The sequence below is a fragment of the Calidris pugnax genome, unplaced genomic scaffold (genome assembly GCF_001431845.1).
Source record: "Calidris pugnax isolate Ruff unplaced genomic scaffold, ASM143184v1 scaffold56, whole genome shotgun sequence".
In the NCBI taxonomy this organism is placed as follows: domain Eukaryota; kingdom Metazoa; phylum Chordata; class Aves; order Charadriiformes; family Scolopacidae; genus Calidris; species Calidris pugnax.
In genome coordinates, this window is record NW_015090839.1 from 8,281,795 (window position 1) to 8,303,600 (window position 21,806).

A 21,806-nucleotide genomic window follows, 5' to 3' on the forward strand; every position below is an offset into this window, starting at 1 on the left:
TCCCACCTAACTTCTTCATTCACTGGGATAATTCTTTTAAGCATATACAGTTACCCTAAAAAAGCTAGGTATGGCAACTGATTTGTTGCTTATTCCTGCAACATGGAATACTGTTTAATATTAGGATCGAAGTTTGTAGCTCAGGGTCATTGCTTGCCAAATACAGTGAAAAAAGTCTTGCATATGTCCAGCTAGGGGAGAAAAGTAAATAGTGAAAATAGTTTGGAAAAACATTCATGGATTTTGTAACGTATCCTAATGCCAGGACAGTGATACTCCAGCGCTCTGAAAACGCCTAGCCTCTGCTAGAGATTCTGCCTTAGTTTGATTCCAAATTATCTCAGATAAGGACCAGAAAGAAGTTTTGTTTAAAATCAACACTGCGTTATCAGTAGACATGACGTCAGTTCACAGTAGCAGTACAAATTTGTTAAATTTGTTAAAATCCAGCAAAAACAGAAAAAAAACCATTTCCCAGCAATAAGCACAAATTATCATCTCCTACTTGAACAATAGAGAGACTTTTGCTCCCCTCTGCCTTTCACGGTGGTTATAACATACCATTTGCCCTCGGTCCATCATTTTATAATTATGCTTAACAATAACTATTAACAAGAATATATTATTCTATGTAGGTTGTTTATTTTAAAACATTATGTCGGTATTGACCAAACGTAATGACAAAAGTATAATATGTAATTCAATGTATCACTAGATGGACTCTTTCACAGAAGATTACAGCATGCATAACAAAACTTTTCTGTTGTTTCTATAGATAAAAATGAGCTAAATAAACTAACTAAATAAGTTTATTTTAACAATAAACTGGATTGAAAAATGAACACTAGATTTGTCTACCTAGGATTCTCTAGATTTTCTTCTCTCTTTCATAACTTTTCTGTTCCCTCATGATTTGTCTGTCTCCCCACGACTTTTAAAACTTCAATCCTGCCATAAAGTGATTTCCTTCTGCTAATATTGAAATGGTCGTTTAGAAACCCAAGCCTGCTTTGAACACCAACTTCAGACAGAACTTCCATTATCATTAATGAACTCTCTCTGTTCAAACTGGAGGGGAAAATGAAATCCCAGATCCAAATTTTGCCCTCAGCTACTAAAACGCAACATCAGAGGAGAAATTTGGCCCTGCTTGCTCAAGAAACATAAATCTGTCCTCCATCTCTCCACTAATATTAATGTCCATCATATGACAACCTATGTAAGATTAATGACTTCAGAACATAACCCTTTCCATGCCAAATGTTATCAGCAGACTATACACAACTATATCTCCTACAAATAGGAAAAGAGACAGAAGTTTCACAGAAGCAGATTGGAAGCTTCTTACTTCTTTTTTTGAATTTCATAGGTTAAAGATAATCTGTTGCAAGGGATAGGATCCCTTTAAACATGCTTTTATTTCTGGGATAAAAGTCCCTGTTTGGGTAATTGAATTGAGTGAAATGAGTACTTTTCTCAGCATAATCTCTAGAGGAAAGGGATCCACAGCACAGTGTCATCGTGGTATGGCACAACTGATTGTTCAAATACCCTTTTGATCACCACAAAGATTCATTAACATCTCACATTTAGCAGTAAACTACGTTAGACATTTTCAAAGCATATTGTCCCTTTCTACCAGATAACTTGTGAAAAGAAAACAACCCAAAACTTTCCGCCTTTCCCTACAAGCTCAAAAAGATAGCCTAGCACTAACAACAAAAACAACAAAATCCCTTGTAAAATAAAAATAAAAGAACTTCTGAGAAGTAAGCAACTTATGATTTTAGAACCATTACCTATCAATCTGTGGCTATCTGGTACAAAGACTTCAGATGTTTGGAAAGGCATTCCCAAAGACCCACTGAGCCAAAGCCCTGGACACCAGCCCACTCACTTTATAAGTTATCAGACACCAAAATCAACATTGATCCACCACTGGCTACATCAATCATGGATGGCAAAGCCACAAGTGATTTATGCAGGTTCTTTCACATGAGTGCTAATAAGACCCATTGCCACACCATCACATATCTGATATATGCTACACATTTTACTGACACCATTTTCATATCCTTCCAGCTTTGAAAACTGTCTCCCTCAGAAACATAAGGTCAACTGTCCAGACCTTTGAAAAATTAAAATAGAAATAAAAAGCTCGATAGCACTAATATGTTTCTAAAACTCTGCAAAGATCTAGATCTGTAACAGTTTCTTCACACCTTCATATAGTGATATTTTAGGATGGAGTATTTCACAGCCTAGCAAGCTCCAAAAAATATTCTTAATTTGTCCTTCATTTTCAATCAAGCAACACTGTTTCTGACTTAGACCACAAAGTGATATAGACTTTTTGTCTCAGTAATCTTGGGAGTGAACCTCAAGTAAAAAGATACGTGGCTTAAGTACTTTTCCCCTTCAATTTTAAAATGGCATACGTTTACATTATGTAGCAAAAGTGACCACAGAAATAGTTCAGTGGACAGAGCAAAGGTGAAGCTGCTGGAGGTGCACAGTAAAACCTTTTATTCCCATGGCTGTGTAATTTATCGTGTACTTCTGCAATCTATCATAAGAATAATATCAAAGTATAAATTCATCTTTGGGGTTGGAAATTTTGAGCATAAAGAGACTTTTAAAAAAATAAAGGAAATTATCAAGGGATTAACTGGGAAACCAGAGGTTCCCAGCAGAAGTCGGAGCTCAGCCTTCATTCTATAGCCCCTTAATGCTGTAGCTGCACTTATACAGGTGATACCACATGCATTTTTAACGTAAAAATAGAATAAAACTAGAAGAGTTTAGGCATACCATTCAACTGATTTTGAGCAATGGAAGACTTACAATGGAGAGCCTACAAATTGAGATGGGAATGTACTAATCAGTATTGCATCAGACAGATTTAGCTTGAAGATGAAATAGCATTGGGAATTAAGTTAAAGGATTATTGATGCAAACTATATCTGAGGTATCTTGCAAAATAACTATACATTGCTAAGCTATAGAAGGCAAAACTGTGCAATTAGGCTCGGCAGCTAATATAGCTTAATCTTTTAGCATTGTAGAGTGTTCTGCTTTGTTTACTACCCAAAAGACCTGATGCTTCTGGTAAACCCTTATACACTTCACACACAGAAAACATTTGTCCAATAGCACACAATTTGCAAGTGAAAAACTTAGTCACAAAATATCATGAAGATTTGAAATTTATCCAGATTTAAAATGATTTCTGAATGTTTATATGGTAATTAAAATACCAAATATTACAATACTAACAACCACCTTCCACAAACAAAAATGTAAGCAGTGGTATAAATTCTCATCTTTCAAGGAACGAACCAACCATGAGCTAATAGTGTATTATGGAGAAAACAGGGGTGCAAGGCATACATAATTGCATGCCGCAAAGTGTTTTCCTCTTCTTATAAAGAATTAACCAGCTTTGGTCAGAGAGCAGACAAAGAAATTAAGCTAAATGGACTAGCATCTCTCATAACCCAAAGAAGTACTTGCACGAGCAAACGCAACATCTGCAGGATTTCAGAGCATAGCTAAAAGACATGGAACATACACCCTCTTGGTTACGTGCACACCTCTTAAGTTTCATTAGGACTGAAAAACTAAGCATGGGCTAAAACCAAAGTCCATGCACATTTTTCTCCTGGTTTGAATCAAAAACCTGTTTTCTTTATATGCTTCAGTTTATTCTAGTTACTTATCTCCTATTCCCTCATCCTGCTCTATCACCACTATCTCCAGTCCAAAGGACATAAGGATGGCAGTCTCCAATGCAGAAATGTTTGCTGGCCCATAGTATGGACAAAGAGGAAGATTGTGCAGGTGGTCAGATCAACACTTCTGCAACACTTTGAAAACAGGATACACTAGACCGTCATCAGGATGTCAGGCGGGCTTGGTTTAAGAATTAGCTAAACACCAGACATTCTATCAGCCTAATTTAGAATCAATCTTGCTTTTTAGTGATGATAATAAACTTGTACAAACATGAGATTCATTTGTATATTTTAGCATTTTATTTCAGTCCCTGAATGCAAAACCTGACATTGGAATCAGTTTGATTTTTTTGGTGATTGAAGATATTAAGCACTACAAGAGCATTGAAATTTCGATCTGATTAGGATAAAAATTCTTCAGGATCAAAACACTTCTTTTTTTCCCCCTACAGTTTTACTAATTGTGTGCTACTTGACATTGCAGAGTTATTCCACAGCATGATAGCAAAATATGTGAAGTGTATTTTACTGTTAGAAATTATCAACTCATTCTATTTGTTTTTCATGTGTTTGAGGTTATTAAGAGAATAAAAAATTATAACTGATGTGCATAAGTTAAAAGGGTTATTTCAACTACAGCTGATAGGCTAAACCACCAAGCAATATTTTGTGCAGCAATAGAATTTTTCTACTGAACATACATAAAAGAAATCATGAATATATAACTGATTTAAAAGCAGACTGAGGGGGTAATATCCCTTGAAAAATAGGGAGCCATGAAAAAGGTGAATGTGGAATAGTTTATTTTCAGAAAGACTGGATTATTCTAACCACTGGAAACCAGATAAAGTAGATCAGAGGGAGTGCTACCAAACATACTCATCAGAGACCTTTGCTTTATGGGAAATGAACTGCCCTGGCTCACTGTTCCTGAGGAATTGTATTTCTTACAGCTGTAAATCAAATCCTGAAGAAACAGGATGATATTTTCTAAGCAATAGCAGAGGACAACAAGTATCTTTTTTGTCAGTGTCAGGTTTCTGAATTTAGACCTCAATTAGGATTCCAAAATGAAAAAGCACATATTATATACCAATATATACTTCTGACAGTGTTCTTGCAAGCAATATATTAATTTTCAAATGGTGGCATGCTGTCCTATATTTACCGAAAAGTATATTCATGGCTGCCTTCAGAGGTCTTGACTTTTATCCTTTCTTGCTGCTTTCTTAATGACCTTCATTGAACAGTAACATCAAATACTTGATATTCAATGAAGATCATTAACTTTTTTCAATTAAATGGAAGATGTATACTCTTACAACATATGACATCCATTCATTCTTAGCAAGGAAAGTACTTCAAAAAATCAAAAAAGGATGTTATAGACACACATGCACAGCGTCGTACTCCAGAGAGCAGGGAGTGTCAATTACCCTTGCTGAGCTCTACAGACAGTGCGAAGACCTGATACAACAGTAATTTTATTAATCTGCTTGATTTCTGATATTGATTTGACATAAAATGTATCCTGCTATTTTTGAGATCAGGGAAATTTTCCTGTCATTGGAACATGGGCAGTTCTAGCCATGCAGGGACTCGGGGCTCGGTGAAAGTGTGTGAACTGCCCCATGCTTGACAGGCAGTTCAGCCCTGCGGCGTTTCTGTGCAGAGGTAGGTAAGAAAGAAGAGAGGATCTGATCACCTTCCCCATTCTTACAAGTGCTTAAGTAGAAGGGATGGCACTAGGGGTCTTTCTAGGGTGCTGGTTCTAGATGCATAACATAATACATTCAACTTAACTCTTTCATGCCCTCTATCCTAATGAAGAGCTCTGTTACACTCCGCTAGAATCAGGGACTGTATCTCAGCCAGGGTATAGCTAGACCTGCAATTTTTGAGAGCTCACATTCAAGCACAAGTTGTAGCAGCTTAAGCCCGTTGCTGTGCGCCAGCTGAACCAACAGCTGAGCCGTGATGCTGGACCATATACAGGCTGTTAGACTAGAGAACATTTTCACTATCATCTCTGAGAGAGAGACAGTGATATCTGTCAGGATTCTATCAGCAATTTGTTCAACAAACACAGCAAAGACAAACAGATAAGAAGTTTCCAAAACTTCTGAAACCAAAAAGCATTATAAAATGGGAAACAGATTAATAAGGTAGAATTGTAACACCAAACCATTGGCGGTGAGATTTGTGAAAAAGCATGATCACTGAAAGCTTGAATTAAACAAAACAGAAACAATATCCCTAAACTTATTTCTGTTCGAAAAAAGTTGATACTTCAGGAACTTGTGGGATCATCACCATGTATTATTGTGTTGAAATAAATGCAGGCATATGTAGAGTTAGAATATAAATGTTGGTTTATTAGTCCATAAGGGCACGAACCTATAACTAACATAAATCTCTAAGTAGAAATCTTGACCCCACTGAACTTAATGGAATTTTTGTTATTTATTTCACTGTAGTCAGAATTTTAGTCCATATAAATTTGCTTTCTTAGGGCATAATCCCCATGTCCATTGAAGACAATGAAACCTTTTCCATTGACTGCAACTGACCTTTCATTAGGGCAGCAGTTCCCTTACAAAAGACTGTTGTCACTGCTATAGTCCCGCAGACCTTCTTCACCATTATAGTTGTTATAGTCACATTCCTGAAACTGCTTTTGTCTTCTTTTATCTGAGATAGCATTAACAAGGCCTGTTTTTCAAAGTTTCTAATGGGCTGCTATGATCTGAAGCCATCAACAGCCCTCTTGATTTTTTCTGTGTGATTTTGTGCAACATTTTCTTCTTTGCTTGTTTTCCTCTTTGATGTCTTTGAATAACCTGGATGAGAAGGCAAGATGTACTGGTCTTACTTTTTCCATTTTTTTCTTACATGTTGTCAGTGAATAGGCAGAGTAGCAGTTTTATTTGTGTTTCTTTTTACCCTTAGATCTACAACTGCAATTTGGGATTCTTCCTGTTTTAATCTTTAAAAATTATTTCTCTCCTGTAAAAATCAATCAAGATTTTCAGCTGCATTCTGCAGTTCTCCATCAAACACAAGCTTTTCAGTTTGCTGCTTTCTCAAGTCCTGCCTCTGCTTTTCAATAGGGTTTTCTAGCCATTACTTTAGCTCCCAGTTCCTCTTAAAAATATTGCATAATATTGCTTTTTTCCCCCATTGTATTCTCAAGCAATTATTTCCTGTGTTGTACTGGCAAATGTCCTGCATTGTCTATTTTAGGGAACTGCAGTACTGCTGGGTTTTACCTTCTACAGCAAGTAGTATAGTGTCTGCAAGTTCCTGAATTTTAGTTCTAATTTTATTTTAACTAAACTAAGAGGATTTTCTCTTTCTAGTTTGGTTTGAACTTGATTTTCTAGGTGGAAAAGTTGCTTTGAAGTGTTTTGGGGTTTTGTGATTACTTTCTCTTGGTTTTTCTGCAAAGACTTCTTCCAAATGCTAGAAAAGTTGAACATCTCTCTGGGCAAACATATGAGCCACTTCAGCTTCTGCAGGAGTTATAATGGGCAGGTATTCCTCCTGAGCTATTCTCAAGTCAAATTTAAATTTGAAGATCTTTCATCCAGAGCATGAGCTTGAACAACATGAAAGACAAATGCAAAGTCCTGTACCTTGGATGGACTGATTCCTTGCAATGGTACAGGCTGGGGACTGACTGGCTGGGTTGTTGCTTTGTGAAAAAGAACCTGGGAGCCCTGGTGGACAGTATGTTAAGCATGAACCAGCAGTGTGCTCTATGGGCTGTACAAAAAAGCGTACAGCCTGTAGGTCACAGAAACTCATTATTCCCCTTCACTCATCACTCTTTAGATCACATCTGGACTCTAATTTTAGGCTCCCAGCAAAGGAAATATATTGACAAACCTCAGTGAGCTTAGTGGAGGTCTCTCAAGATGGTCAGGTGCTGGAGTACTTGCCCTGAGAGAAAAGGTTGCGGGACCAGGCTTGGTCAGCCTGAAGTAGAGGTGGCTTCAGGGGGACATAACAGCATACCTGTGAGGAGGCTACTGGAAAGATGGAGCCTGCACAATCAAAACAGGGAAATTCCAACTGGATAGAAGGCAAAAAAAAAAATCACTGTGAGAATAATTAAGCCTTATTAAAGATGATTGGAACAGGCCACTCAGAGAAAGTTGTGGAAAGTCTGGCCTTGAAGATTTTCCAAGATCAACTAGACAAAGTGCTAAACATTTGTTTTGAATCAGTGTTGATCCTGTTTTGAGCACGAGGTGGGACTAGACGATGTCCCAGCGTCTACTCCAACCTGAATGATTCTATGACAATTATTTTCCTATAAGCCAAGGGAACAACTATATATAAAGTATGTAACCAGCCTCATTTAATGAAAAAAAAAATAGCCTAGCAAGAATACTTATGCTATAGCCACACAGCCAAGTTTGGAACCCCACTGCGCTGGGTGCTGATAACGGGAGAAGGTCTGTGCGTTTATGAATCTTGAAATCTAATCAACTAAACTGGACATAGAGTGAGAGCTGGAACACAGTAAGGTGAAGTGATTTTTTAGAAGACATTCCTATCTCCAGGTTCTTCTGAGTTCTAGTCCTGGACCACACTACAGTCCCACTGTCTGCATAGGTCTCTAAGGTTTCTGAAGATGAATGTTTCACAAAGCATATTCTATTTCAGAGAGAAGTGGTCATTCAGAAGATTAAGATCTTTTTCAAATGGGATGTTCAGCTCTGCCAGGTGGCATGTTAAGTCTGAGTCATAAATATATTTTATTTCCTTGGTAAGATAGTGCAGTGGAAGTGCAACTTGTCATTTCTGACTTCCAGTTTCAAAAGCACCAAGTAAGTTTCAGAATTTCTTCCTTCATTTCTGAGCAACTGATACTCTCCTGGATATTAAACACTCAAAATGTAAATGATGCAAAATTACTTTGTTTATTATTTTGGATAGTTGATTTCATTTTTTCCACAGAAATGTATCTAACCTGACCTTCTTATGCAAAATGTACTTTACCTTCTAGAAACTTTAGGGACTATTTGAAAGCTTACCAGAGCTAGATACTGGTGTTGAATGCCAGATATTATCATAGAAGCTGTCCCTGTTCTCCTGCTTTCCAGTTGCAGTTATCCTCCTATCTCCCCTTGCAGATCAAGCAAAGTACTTTCAGATTGAGGGTTTATACTGATTTCTATTGTAGTTGTACAATTTTGCAAAAGCTAATGAAATGTGGCTGTAGTTGAGTCGTTATCCTTTTACTAGGAACACAGGACACAGCGAAGGGGAGCAGAGTTGTTCAAATCTGGGGCTCTGAATTTAAGAGGCAGTTTGCAGACAGTCTTTTACCCTAAGAAAAACACACAAGTCAATCATAAACGCAGTCAGTCACTGAAACTTCCAAAGAATTATCTGGCTTCACTGCAGGCACAGATAAATTAGAGATTATGGGCCTAAGTCTCTTTTCGCACCAGGGTAAATCAGGAACACCATCACTGAAGTCAACTGATCTCAACAAGAAAAGAATTAGGCCCTATGGCTTTTACTAAGAAGAATACAAAGAGTTTAATTACAGGGATCAAGCTGAACCTCCCTTCCCCCATACACAGGCATATGCACATGCTCTCTGCTAAGGTTTGTCTCTTGTAACATTTTTGTACTTCTATTATCCTTATCCTGATCAGATACTACCTGTGTGCAAATAATAGGGACTTAGATGCTACAGGGATGGAGACATTTAGATGTTAATACACAGGACAGTAAAAACACTGGTAGAGCTGTAGCTCAGTTCTCTATTGGTGAAATCCCAAATATGCTGCAGTTTTTGACCTCCATGTTATGACTCAGAAATAAAAACCGAAGAGAGGAGCTCATTTTCTGTGCTAGGGAGGGAGTTTCTCACCTAAGCAATACCTCTTTGAAGGAGTAAAATAAAGCACCGTATGTGTAAATGAACAGTTGCTGGAAACTCTGTTAATGCAAATATATTTTTATATTTCTACATATGGGAAAAATCTTATATGTCTATAAAATAAACACTTGAAAATAAAACATATAAAAAGTTGTATTTGAGATACCCCCTATGAAACCCTATGACAAAAAAAGCAGGTGCAAGATGAAGACCTCAGCTGTGGAATATAAACAATAGTTCAGAACAATCAGTGTTGTAGTACAACAACAAATGGAAGTACTTACAGTCTAAGTGACTATGTCTGATGCCTTCCACATCTTCAGCATGAATGAAGTGGTAACATCTCTTTCCTACGATATCTACAGGGGTCAGATCCATGTAATCACTAATCCTAAAAAGGAAAAAAAATATACAGCCTATAATTCAAGAAGGAAAAGAATAAAAGAACTCTTAATTGACTCAGGAAGTGAAATCTGCTAAAAAGTTTTCTCACCACTATAGTAATTTGAATGCAGTATCTGTACAAACAAAACACGCCTTAAAGAAAAAAAAAAAAAGAAATAAAATGTTTTTTAAAGAAACCTTGAAATTATTTTATCCATTTAAATAAGTGGAAAGTTAAATTCTAGTGCATATTCTCCCCGTAGCATAACACCAAGACAATATAATTCCATGAAATTGTAAAGCATTAGCAACAATCCAAAATCCTCATTAAAAGACCAAGATGATTCAAGGTTACATAATAAAGTAAAAACATGTTATGTTTATAACAAATGATTAGAGACACATTTCATTTCAACAGATTGGTCTTCTAGTGGGTATATTCATGAAAAAGCTCTTCAACCATTTCTTGGCACCAAGTCCAAACCGATATTTCAAGGGATATAATTTAAATGCTGAGACATACAGATGCCTCAGGGTGTTATCTTTTTTAGTCTAACTCATTTGGGAGCTCAGCTTTCACTCTGGGCCCTTTCAACTGGGACTTTGTTGTTTATTGCACATAGAAACTTTAAAATCTATTCTGCAGACCTTTGTGTGTCTGTGTGTGTGTGTCTGCGTGCTTGTGTCTGTGTGTGTGTGTAAACTTCTGGTACGGAGTGTCAAGATGTCAATGTCCTTAAATGCAGTACAGAAAATAACAAAACAACTGGAAAATGCCTTGCTCACACAAGCATTTAAAAGCATGTCTGTTTTCTGGAAATAGAGTAATTTTTTAGGGTTTGAAATCTGCTGCGATCATTTGGGTTAAGCCCACTTCGCAATTTTAAGACATCATTGCCATCCATTTAAGGGAGTTGTAAGAAACACCAAACATCCTGCTATAGCCAGAGAGCTGAAACTACTGGGGTGGGATCCTGAGCGGGGCCAGTGGGGAGGCTAAACCAGAAACCAAACTGGGGGTTCCCAGCAGGCAGCTGGGGTGAACACAGCCACTGAGGCACGGACACAGAGCTGTGTTTGCCTGGGTGCATGAGGCAGGGAGAACGTGTAGACCAGAAAGAATGAAGGAGAACGGGAGCATTAGACAGCACCACAGCAGCACTGGTGGTTTGTCCCAATTAAAAAGAACCAAACATGAAAAACATCACAGGTAAAGCAGGCAGACCCATAGCTTATAGTAAAAATTGTCAAATCAAGTTTAGCACACAACACAACAGCCTTCTCCCACTTTCATGGCAGAGTGTGTTGAAGGAGGTGCTCTTTTAAACAACTGCCTAGTAGTTTTAGCACGTAACCAAACGTGAGATATCCATCTGGGGATACCTGTCTAATGTTTAGCACAAACCACAGTTGAGAAGCACCTCTCCTACCTTCTCACAGAGGAGACAATTCACCAGGATAAAGACAAATCTGGAACGGTGGCAGTGAGACTCCTTATCCCTCCTACTGAGTTCCTCCACTTTGGTTGCACCATGAATTATGGGCTGGGAAACAAAGGACACGGGATCTCTGCCCAGTGATAAGAACCTCACCAGAAGGAAGGGAATGTGAGATGTAAAGGTTCCTGTTGTCTGGACTGTATATTGTCTTTTTATACTAAACAAAGTGTATAAACAGTCCATGGAGAAGGAACCAGAACTCAGGTCTCTCTCCCTCCCATGTCTACACTCTCCTCACTGGCACACGTTGCTGCCTCTTCGGCTCAGGAACTGTGTGCTTTCTGGTAGGAGGCAGTTCTGCTTCAAGGTCAAGAGGAAGAAATCCCACCCTGCCCAGCCTAGGAAAAAGGGGCAATCTCTAGGTAGGCCACTGCCCTGTGATGTACCCGGGCTGCAAGTGCTACAGTTCATTCAGCTGTATTTTGTTTCTTTGCAGCATTATGTTTCTGTAAAGTCTTCACAGATAAAAACAAGCACAGCATAGCAACTGTGAAAGCAGATTCCTAATCCCTTAAATATAGAGATAATATTAAGAAAAAGCTGTTTCAAACAGATATATGAAGGATGTAAGATTTTTGATGAAAAAAGTGGAAGAAACAGAAAGAATATCCAGATGGAAGTGATGATCATTGTCAAGCAATGACACCAAAACCAGAAGCAAAACAATTTACATCAAATAGGACACTCATGCTTATATCGAAGGTACCAAAATTGGAAAATAAAAAATTTACATGGAGAAAAAAAGGAAAAATTATAGTACATCTTAGACTGCTAGTTAAGAGACAGATCTTGTAGCTTCCGAACCCTTTGACAAAATAAAGCAACAGGTTGATGGGTAGGAACTGTGAATACACAGACCTGATCCTGTAAAACATAAGCACAGTCTTATATTTGAGCAGATCAGTGGTTCCACTGACTTACAGGACTGTTAACATGATTGAAATTTAAAGGTAGGTATATGGTACAGTGCTTTGCTGAATTAGGACCAAATTACGCACACATTTGCAGGCTTGAGGGTCTCTACACAAGACTGTCTCTGCATATGTGAAGGAACTATTGGCAACCACTGTCATGGCCAACAGACCAAACCTCTTGCATTTGGAAAACATGATATTCACTGGGTTATTTCCTTTTGGGCATATATTAGCAGATATAGCCATAGCAGTCCACATTAAACTGGGCTATCAGATCTCTCCAGATGGTTTCCAATCACTAACAGTTGACACTGAAAATACACAGACTGATGTATTCTAGCAGCAGTCTCTTTATTTTGCTTTAAGTTATTCATCACTGTCTAAGATGCCTTGTCCTCTGCAGGTGCTTTTCTCACTCCAGTAATAAAGAAATTCTAGATTATTTTAGACTACGTGGTGAAGTTTAGATGACAGAAATCCCACATTTGGAAAACAAACATTGATTAACATACTACATTTTAGGCAATTAAATTTTACATTCCCATTTAACACTCTCAGAACAAAATACTACTTGTTAGAAATAGCCAGTGCACTACCTAATAGATCTTGCCTCAAAGGGAAGCTACCTGTTGAGTAGTTTGTGCACCAAGTCCAGGATTCTGATGCAGATTTCTTGATTCAGAGGAAAGTAACAAGATGAACCCAAAGACTTAAGTAATGTCACTCCTGCTCCCTGCTGTTGCAAGCAGGCAACCACTTGGAAAACTAGGAGTACTATCGATCTCACCCCTGCTGATCCAATGGTCCACTGTGAGCATTCATTTCAGTTAAGTAGCATGGCTTCTGCTCCATAGTCCCTGCGGCTGCCAGTAACTCCCCATTGCTCCATAAATAGTGCTTACAGCTTTCCCAGCATGGATCCATTTTTCTCTGTTTTCATCAATGTTGTGCTTGCTTTACTGTGGCACCACAAAGAATTTCCCGTCTGCCCGCAAGTGCCAGGAGTCAAGCCCATATATTCAGGATGGGATACTTATCTCCTTTTCTATAGTTCCAGAAGAGAGATACCAACTTCCCCAACTCGGAGAATGGCCTTGGCAAACGCCCAGATAATTCATCTAGCAGATTCAATCAGCTGTTCAGTTAATTCCCTCACTTCTTCTGTCCTTTCCATTCCTCCAGCTTCTACAGTCATATTATGCTTTGTACCTACTATGAAATCCAAGTCCTGTCAATCTTACTCCATTTTCCATCAGTGGAAATCCTGCTGCCTCGGTGAGCTAACATTCACTTCCCAGCCCCGGCAGAAGTATTTCTACTATTTGAAATTCCTTTTATAAACTATTTTAAACATTGACACAGGGGCTTAAAATGGAACTATTGCAATATAAAATTCAAGCACCATTCTACCCTAGCATATGAGATAAAATCCATCATAAACAACAAAAAGTTGTTTTACAATGTTGTCTTTACCTTAAAAAATGAAAAAAATTAGTAAACTCAACACTCTCTTGCATAAATCAGCTGCCTTACCATAGTTTACCATGTGTTATCAGCTCTTTCTATGGGCAATCAGCACTCCATGTCTGATGCATTTTATGTTTTTCAGTGATGCCTTTCTCAGGCATTTGAAAGTTTTATTGCTACATGAATGTAAAAGCAAAGGTTTGAGAAAAATGTTTAATTAAAAAAAAACATATACAATTTAGGGCTCATAAAAACGCCAAACTGATGGTAGAGAAGTATAAATCTTTCTAGCATGGCCCACAAATATCATATTTGACCTGACAAAATAGTTCATTTTTCACATCCATTTGGTTCCCAGCTTTTTTATTGAGCCTGCCATTGAAGGTAACAGTAAGTGCAAGTGATTTTGTTGAAAGGAAATCTGTTCATTAGGAACTGGACAGATACCAGCAACTCATTTCACAGAGGCCGTTGACGCTGCAGTGGTAGCAGCTTTCCATTACTACCTAGGTAGGTCACAGCCAAATCAAAGACTAAGGCAGAAGGTTTCTTTTAGATCCTACTGCTAATCCCCATAGCTCTTTCACCAGTTGTCAGATTATACAAATGTAGATGTTCATTGGGTAGAGTCACAGACAAAAACTCAGCCCAAACTTTAATATTGTCACTAGCTTTCTCTGTGGCCTTGTACAAGCCACTTTACACGGAGCAGTTTTTCCAAGCTTAAAAATGAGAACAATATATTCTCTTTGAGATAATGCTTTGGAAGTTTAGATGAAGCATTCTCTCTAATAGCCAAGTAATATTAATACTATTGTGGCAGTTCAGCAACATGACAGCGAAGATAACCTCATAACTGAAATCCAAGATTATTTTAAATTGTTTAAGGCCCTGATTCAACAAAGCATTTGAGTTTACCTCTTTTTATAAAAGTTTATATTGATGTGTTGTCCTGATCATAGGTATTCCATTATGATTGAGCAATTATAATTGCTCATATCAGAGAGCTTCTACTCTTAACTTGTAATACGCCATGGCTGCTGTCACATGAAAAGTTTGCATTAGTCATCTTGGTTTTTCCACTTTTTGTTGATAGGTCCCCTTGACAAAATTTCTTTTCATAGAATAGAATCATAGAATCATTCAGGTTGGAAGAGACCCTTGGGATCATCGAGTCCAACCATCTACCCCACTCTACATAGTCCTCCCCTACACCATATTCCTCAGTACCCCATCTAAATGTCCCTTAAACACATCCAGGGATGGTGACTCAACCCCCTCCCTGGGCAGCCTGTTCCAATGCCCGACCACTCTTTCTGTGAAAAATTCCTTCCTAATGTTCAGTCTAAATCTACCCTGTTGGAGCTTGAAGCTGTTCCCTCTTGTTCTGTCATTAATTACCTGTGAGAAGAGACCAGCACCAACATCTCTACAGTGTCCTTTCAAGTAGTTGTAGAGAGTGATAAGGTCTCCTCTCAGCCTCCTCTTCCTCATACTAAACAGTCCCAGCTCCTTCAGCCGCTCTTCATATGATTTGTCTTCCAGGCCCTTCACTAGTTTTGTTGCCCTTTCGTTTTGGCTGCATTATCTTCTTTCTTCCTTTCCAACCTTTCCCCCATAGCTCAGACTTCCATCCATGTACCCACACTTCTTTATTACTTATATCTTCCGTCTCAGATATCTTCACTCTGCTCTAAATACCCATTCCCTAGATTTTATTTTTATTTTTCAGAGCCCTGAGGGCATCAATAAGCCTTAATAGTCTTGACCAGCCCCCCTGGGCCTTCCCCACCCCTGCCCATGGCCCAGGTCTCCATGTCAGTCCATGAGGGCCATCAGCCCCTACCCCAGTGACTCTGCAGCAGGGCTGCTCTCCAGCTCCCCACAGCCCTGCCCTGCTCGGCATTGGGCCCTGATGAGATGGGTCAGTCCCCAGGGAGGTGCCTGATGCCCGAGGCTGGGGCTGCCCCGGTTTCCCCCAGCTGCCCTGCTCCAGGCCAAGCGGTGGGACGAGCTCTGGCTGCCGGGTCCTGCCCTGAGAGGTTGCCATGGGGAGCCCCTGCAGCTACCGGTGCCCAGCCCCCAGGGAGCAGACAGCTGAATTTAGATCCTATCTTCCACCTTCCTAGATCACTTGTCGCTGTCACATCAAACATAACTCCCCCCTCAACCAACTCCTCATCACCTGTTCCCATTTCACTGCTGTCTTTCCCAGTATGCCCTTAACCAATTTTATTCTACAGTTTTCCCACCTCTTACTGCAACAGATCCCACCTCTCTAGCCTACTATCTAGGCCATCTGTGCTTCTGTTCCATTAAACACTGAGCACGATGTGCTGTAATCTGCAAATTAGTTCAAAAATGGAAAACTTTAAAACTCCAAACAGAAAGACTTGTGGAGGGGGAGGATGGGGGGAGCATAAGGACAGCCATACAGGTCAGACCAACGTCTGTCTAGTCCCAAATTTTGCCTCTGAGAGGGATGGTGAGAGATTGTAAAAAACAGGGAAAGCTTAGAGGAATCTTTCCTGGTCTATCCTCCCCTATTCCAGCAAGATGTCCTACAAACTATAACTTTTCATTTACCTTTATCCCCTAGGCATGTAATGAAGATTAAGATGATGATGATGAGAGTGAATTCAATGCCTCATACAACACCAGGATGACATTGCAGGAGTCAGAAATTTAAAAAAACCTTTTTGCTAAGGAACAAATAATACACACAACTAAAACAAAGAAAAAAGGAGCTAAAAGCTGTACCTATTTTCACAGTAAATGATATTGAGGTCCATATTCACGCGAGTGACAAACATGTGGCAGTCAATCCTGACTTCATTAATTGTAGGAGGTGGCAAAGCATGAGCAACGACAACAAGTCCCATGATTTGGCTGGGTACTGTCCGTCCGTGGGACAGTGACACTCTCAGACGTAACCGGCCTGTTATATGAATCACCTGGAAAATAAAAAACAATAAAAGAAACCCCAGTGAATTCTAGATGCAACTCTGACATCAGTTTCTTAAAGGATAGCATTACTATTCCTTACAGACTACTTAACACAGCTAAAAATTGTTCTAAGTAACTGCCAGTAATAGTGTTAAGCTTATTAATATTGGCTGTCAACATGTCCTATATGTCCTCATGGCAAAAAAGAAGACCAGAACGTAACAGGCAAATTTTTCACATGCATCAAATAAAGCCCTCAGAACTATGATTTGAATGCTATTGATTTTTGTTGCGGTGGTTGTTACATAAAGAGAGAAGAAGAAAAAAACAAACTAAAAATTCAACAAAAGAAAAGAGAGAGGGTGATAAAATGGCAATAACGAAGGTATAAATTAATAAAACATTAATTTTATAACATTTGGAGATTGAATATGAGACAAAAATATTGGCAATTTTGAAACTTTTCCAGAATTGATTTAATTGAATTGCTAGTCACCTACACCATGGAGACACTGCTCACAGCCTTGAATTACTTCTTTGTGGTTAGCAATTTGAGAAGCAACAGCCCAGGAGTGATCAATGAGCTCAGCTGCAGGATGGTCTTCTTGCATCCACAGCAAGCTTTTTAAGGGCTGGTAGACATGTAATGCCTTTGCCTACTACACTATGTAGGTATAGAGAGCTCTGGGAGCCGAAGGTTTCTTTCCCTATTCACAAGATAATGCCAGAAGATGCCCTGGAGATCCAATTGTACCTCTGGAGAGTGAAATTCTAAGAATGCTAATCCACCACTTCCACTTTCACTCCTTCTGTAATAACTAATTTCCTCATTAATTAATGAAGAAATAGCTAAAACAAATAGGATTAAATTCACAGAGGGGGGGCAGTAATAGTATATTTCGCTCCTTCCAGCTAGGCTCCCATATACATATGTTCTGTGGATAAATAAAGGGTTTCTTTTTCAATAAAACAATATAAATACAGCACCAATGCCACATAACAAACTGGAAATAGAAACCACATTTCCTGTACTCATGGATAAGAGAGCCAAAAGAACTGGGAGTTGCAGGCTTTCCCAGATTTTCGTCCTCAGAGTGTGTTACAACATCAGCATGAAGAGAAGGCTCCCAGGAGATGAGGGTCCCTTTCACTGTGATCCCAGGCTCGCTACCCAGAGGTCAACAGAGATGTTGGTTGGTACCAAGTGCGCAGGAGGAGGTGACAGACATAGGATGTAGTTATATGTCCACTGATACTCAATTCACAAAGACAGCAGCCAAACTCTTTGCTTATGATCTGAGATTGATTGTTAATAGAAAGTGATAGAGAAGAAAATCTTTCATTAATAAGACTGCAAACCACAAACACCCAAATTCAAATATAATTCATGCTAGCACATCTGTGATCTAAGCCTTGAAGTTTGTTTCTCTTTTTTTAACCTAATCATTAAAATATCTCCTTTCTCCACTATTTGACATTTCAACTCCAGCCACTGTGGTAAATCTGGATGAGGAAAGTTATCAGCTGCTGTGTTTGTCCATTTCAGTTGCAGGTTTCTGACCACCCACATTTGAAGTAATTATTGCCTAAACTCACACTTAATGCACCTTCCAAGAGCAAACTATTCCATGAATATTTGAAAAAGTTCCTAAAGGCAAGGATGCAAAAACACCATTTCAAACACACTTTTTTTTTTTTTTTCCCAAGACCTCATTAACTAATGAAGAAATAGCTACAAGAAATAGGATTAACTTCACAGGAGGGGCAGTAATAGTATATTTTGCTCCTTCTAGCTAGGCTTGCATATACATCTGCCTTTTATCATTATCTGTCTCTTTTTATCATGCAGTTTCAGCTTACTGCAAAAACTCAAATCTGTAAAATGCTGATGGATAGCTACTAATAATGTGAAAAATAATCTTATACTGAACGTGCCATGCAAAAGTATTGTTGTTTTGTTGTTTTTTCATAAGAGTCCTTATGCTAATATGTTTGAAGTTGGCACTGTCACTTGAGGGAATTTTTAAGATATATCATACTTAAAATCCATTTATCTCTTCCTTGTATTTTTTGAAACCTCCATGTCATTTGCAGCTAAATATCGACATGATTTGTTTTTGAACAACTCTCTATTCAGTCACTACCTCACTTTTTTCTGATTCCTCATCCAAAATACACCTCAGATGTATTATTACCCCAAGAGGCAGTTCCAAACCTGCTAGATCCACCATATATTAACATTGTTGAATTTAAAGAGAGTTTGCTTTCAGATTCAAATTATTTAGCTTGTTCCTAGCGCTATCATGGATCAAAACATGTTCTCAATCCCCATGTGAATTCAAATTTTAGGGGTCAGCACTCAATTGCATTCTGATTGTGTACACTGGGAAATACACAGCAAACTGCCCATCAGTTCCAGTGCCTGTGTGCCTCTAAAGAAACTGTATTTCCATGCCTGAAATCCCTTTCCATGACAACATTAGTCAAACGCACCAAGAGGGAAATCTAATTGGTAGTAAAAAACAATTCTAGCTGTCATGACCTTGTCTACATTGTGAGAATTGCCACTTTTAACACTGGTTCATTTGAACTGGGATTAGAGGTGATAGGAATTATAGGGTCAATTATCTCCGGTAGCTAAAATTAATCTCTTTACAATTCAATCCCACAGCACTAGTCTATCATATCCTCAAGCAGTATTATGACTTTAATGAAGCCAAATTGCAAGAATAAACTGTTTTATGAAGGACAATACTTGGATCCAAATGTAAATATTTAACAAAAAATTGCTAGGAATATTCTGAAAATCAAAAGTAATGCAGCTCTTCTGTGCAGTTTTCTTTATCAATTCTTTCTTCTGAAAAGTATGCAACAGTCCAAATCCATCTTTAAACTATAATTGTCTTCTTTCTAATAATGCTATATGAATAAAGTGGCACAGTGAGATGTCACAGGAGGAGAAGACAGTGATACTGTGTTCTGTCCATTACAAAAATGTGGGTGAATGCTATACTTCTGATCACAGGGATCTTTGGAATCTTTGTTTGTCAAGAGCTCTACAGATTTCCCCAACATTTCTCCATCTACCTCTTTCATGAAATTTAGTGAGACTCCTTTTTTTACTCTAATGGGAGCTTCACTGGGTTAACAGTTCAGAGAATTTTTTGCTTACAAACTGCTTATTGGCAGGTGTTGGAACTTGCATGATGATTTCATCCTGTAGAAGCAGAGGGAGATCTTGTGGTCAAAGCAAACCTTGTGACCTGATCTACACCAGGATTTGACATTTGACAGGTCATTCCGACCTGGATTACTGCCTGTAGCATAACCTAGTTGTATAATAGTTATACTTGGATAGAGAGGTGGGTGAACCAAAAAGCATTCTGTAACAATAAAACTTTTAACACTCTGAGATGAATATAACACATACTCTGCTGTAAAGATGTCATGCTGAAGCAAAACAAATACTATAAAAATCTTCTGTACTGTTTAATTGCTTTGTTAAAAAAATTCTAAATCAACTTTGCCTAATGCTCCAATATTGGAAAAAGAAAAAAAAAGGAAATCATTATTTGGCTTTTATTTTTAGCTGATTAGAAAAGGGATTTGCAAAATATTGTAAGTACATGTAAACACAGTTTATGAGTGTGAGTGTTAACAAGCCACTTTGCTTGGACAAATATATATTTCTTTTCCCTGCCATATGCTCTCTTTAGTCATCTGTTAGCGATAAGCACTTAGATGTGCTCTACTAATGTCTGCTCATTATAAACAAGCACATCACAAAGACCTTGATAAAACCTTCCCTCTGTCAATACTTAGGGAAAGGAAAGCCTGGTGATTGAAAAACACATCTGGAACCTGCTCATCATCCTTTAAAGCTAAATCTCACCTCTGGAGATGGAAATACTCTCTTTGTCAAAAGACATCTTTAAATATTACATCCATTTTTTCACATACATGTGATGTCAGAGTAAGGACATGCATTACCAGAGGCTATAAAAACCTGCAAGCATGAAAAATCTGTGAATTTCACCTTTCAGATGTCTCTGTGTTCTTCAAAACTTAAACTTCTATTAGAGAGAAATTTCTAAACTATTTCTTTTGTTCTCTGTGTAAATCACTATGCCAATTTATTATAAGACTGAAACCACAACACTGGCAGAAGTGCTCCCTCCACTTCATGTCTCTTAATGCAGTATTAAATTTGAAGCCTTAAAATTGTGGCTTAGACCCAAACTTTGAGAAGACAGTCATGTATGAAAATATCCTAATTTAGTTTCTACACCTAGATATTTATTTAGCTGTCTTATGAACAACTCACACATACATTTATCCTGCTTTACAGAATCAACTGTGATTCACAAGGATAAATGTATTTGTTTTGATCTCTCAAAGATATTATTTTATACTTCCAAAATCAATGCCTCAATCTTTAAAACATAATTTATTTGAACTGCTAAAATTAGCTGAGGAGATATCAAACTGTAGCCATGTTCTTACATTTTCTTTAAGAGTACTGTGCTCCTTCACTCACAGATACATGGACATGCATCTCAAAAACTCCTTGTGAAACTAGCAAGACAAATGTTTTAACACTCCACAAGGTAAAGGGTTCCTATATGGTTTCAGGTGATTTCTAAGCTAAGACTGAACATTTGGAAACAGGTTTTCCTCTGGACTTTTCAAAGCAAACAGATTCCATTGTCACGTCTGGAGTTCACACAGCGATATCCTAAAGGTTCTCCTTTTCTGACATCAAAATATATCCATGTCTATCAACCTAAACTTTGGTATAGGTTTCTTTACCTACCACAGTCCTCTTCTTTCCTACCTGTACCCCACTGTAGTCACTACAAAATTTCTATTTGCTTATGTTTTCTCATGGTCAGAAGCCATTCATTTCTGGTGTTCCACAGCCCCATCCTCATTGAAACCAAAGTCTGCTCTCCTAGTCTTCAGG

At 38.3% G+C, this 21,806-nt stretch overlaps 1 protein-coding gene across 2 annotated transcripts in view; it reads right to left on the reverse strand.

Moving 5' to 3' along the window:
* NPAS3 (neuronal PAS domain protein 3) overlaps positions 1-21,806 on the reverse strand; it is a 611,505-nt gene that overhangs the window by 16,151 nt on the left and 573,548 nt on the right. For both annotated transcript variants that reach the window (XM_014942056.1, XM_014942057.1), the window contains 2 exons: positions 16,658-16,851; positions 9,918-10,024 (listed from right to left, as the gene is read on the reverse strand). In XM_014942056.1, the coding sequence (XP_014797542.1) occupies positions 9,918-10,024; positions 16,658-16,851 (301 nt within the window). The remainder of the gene's footprint in view (positions 1-9,917; positions 10,025-16,657; positions 16,852-21,806) is intronic.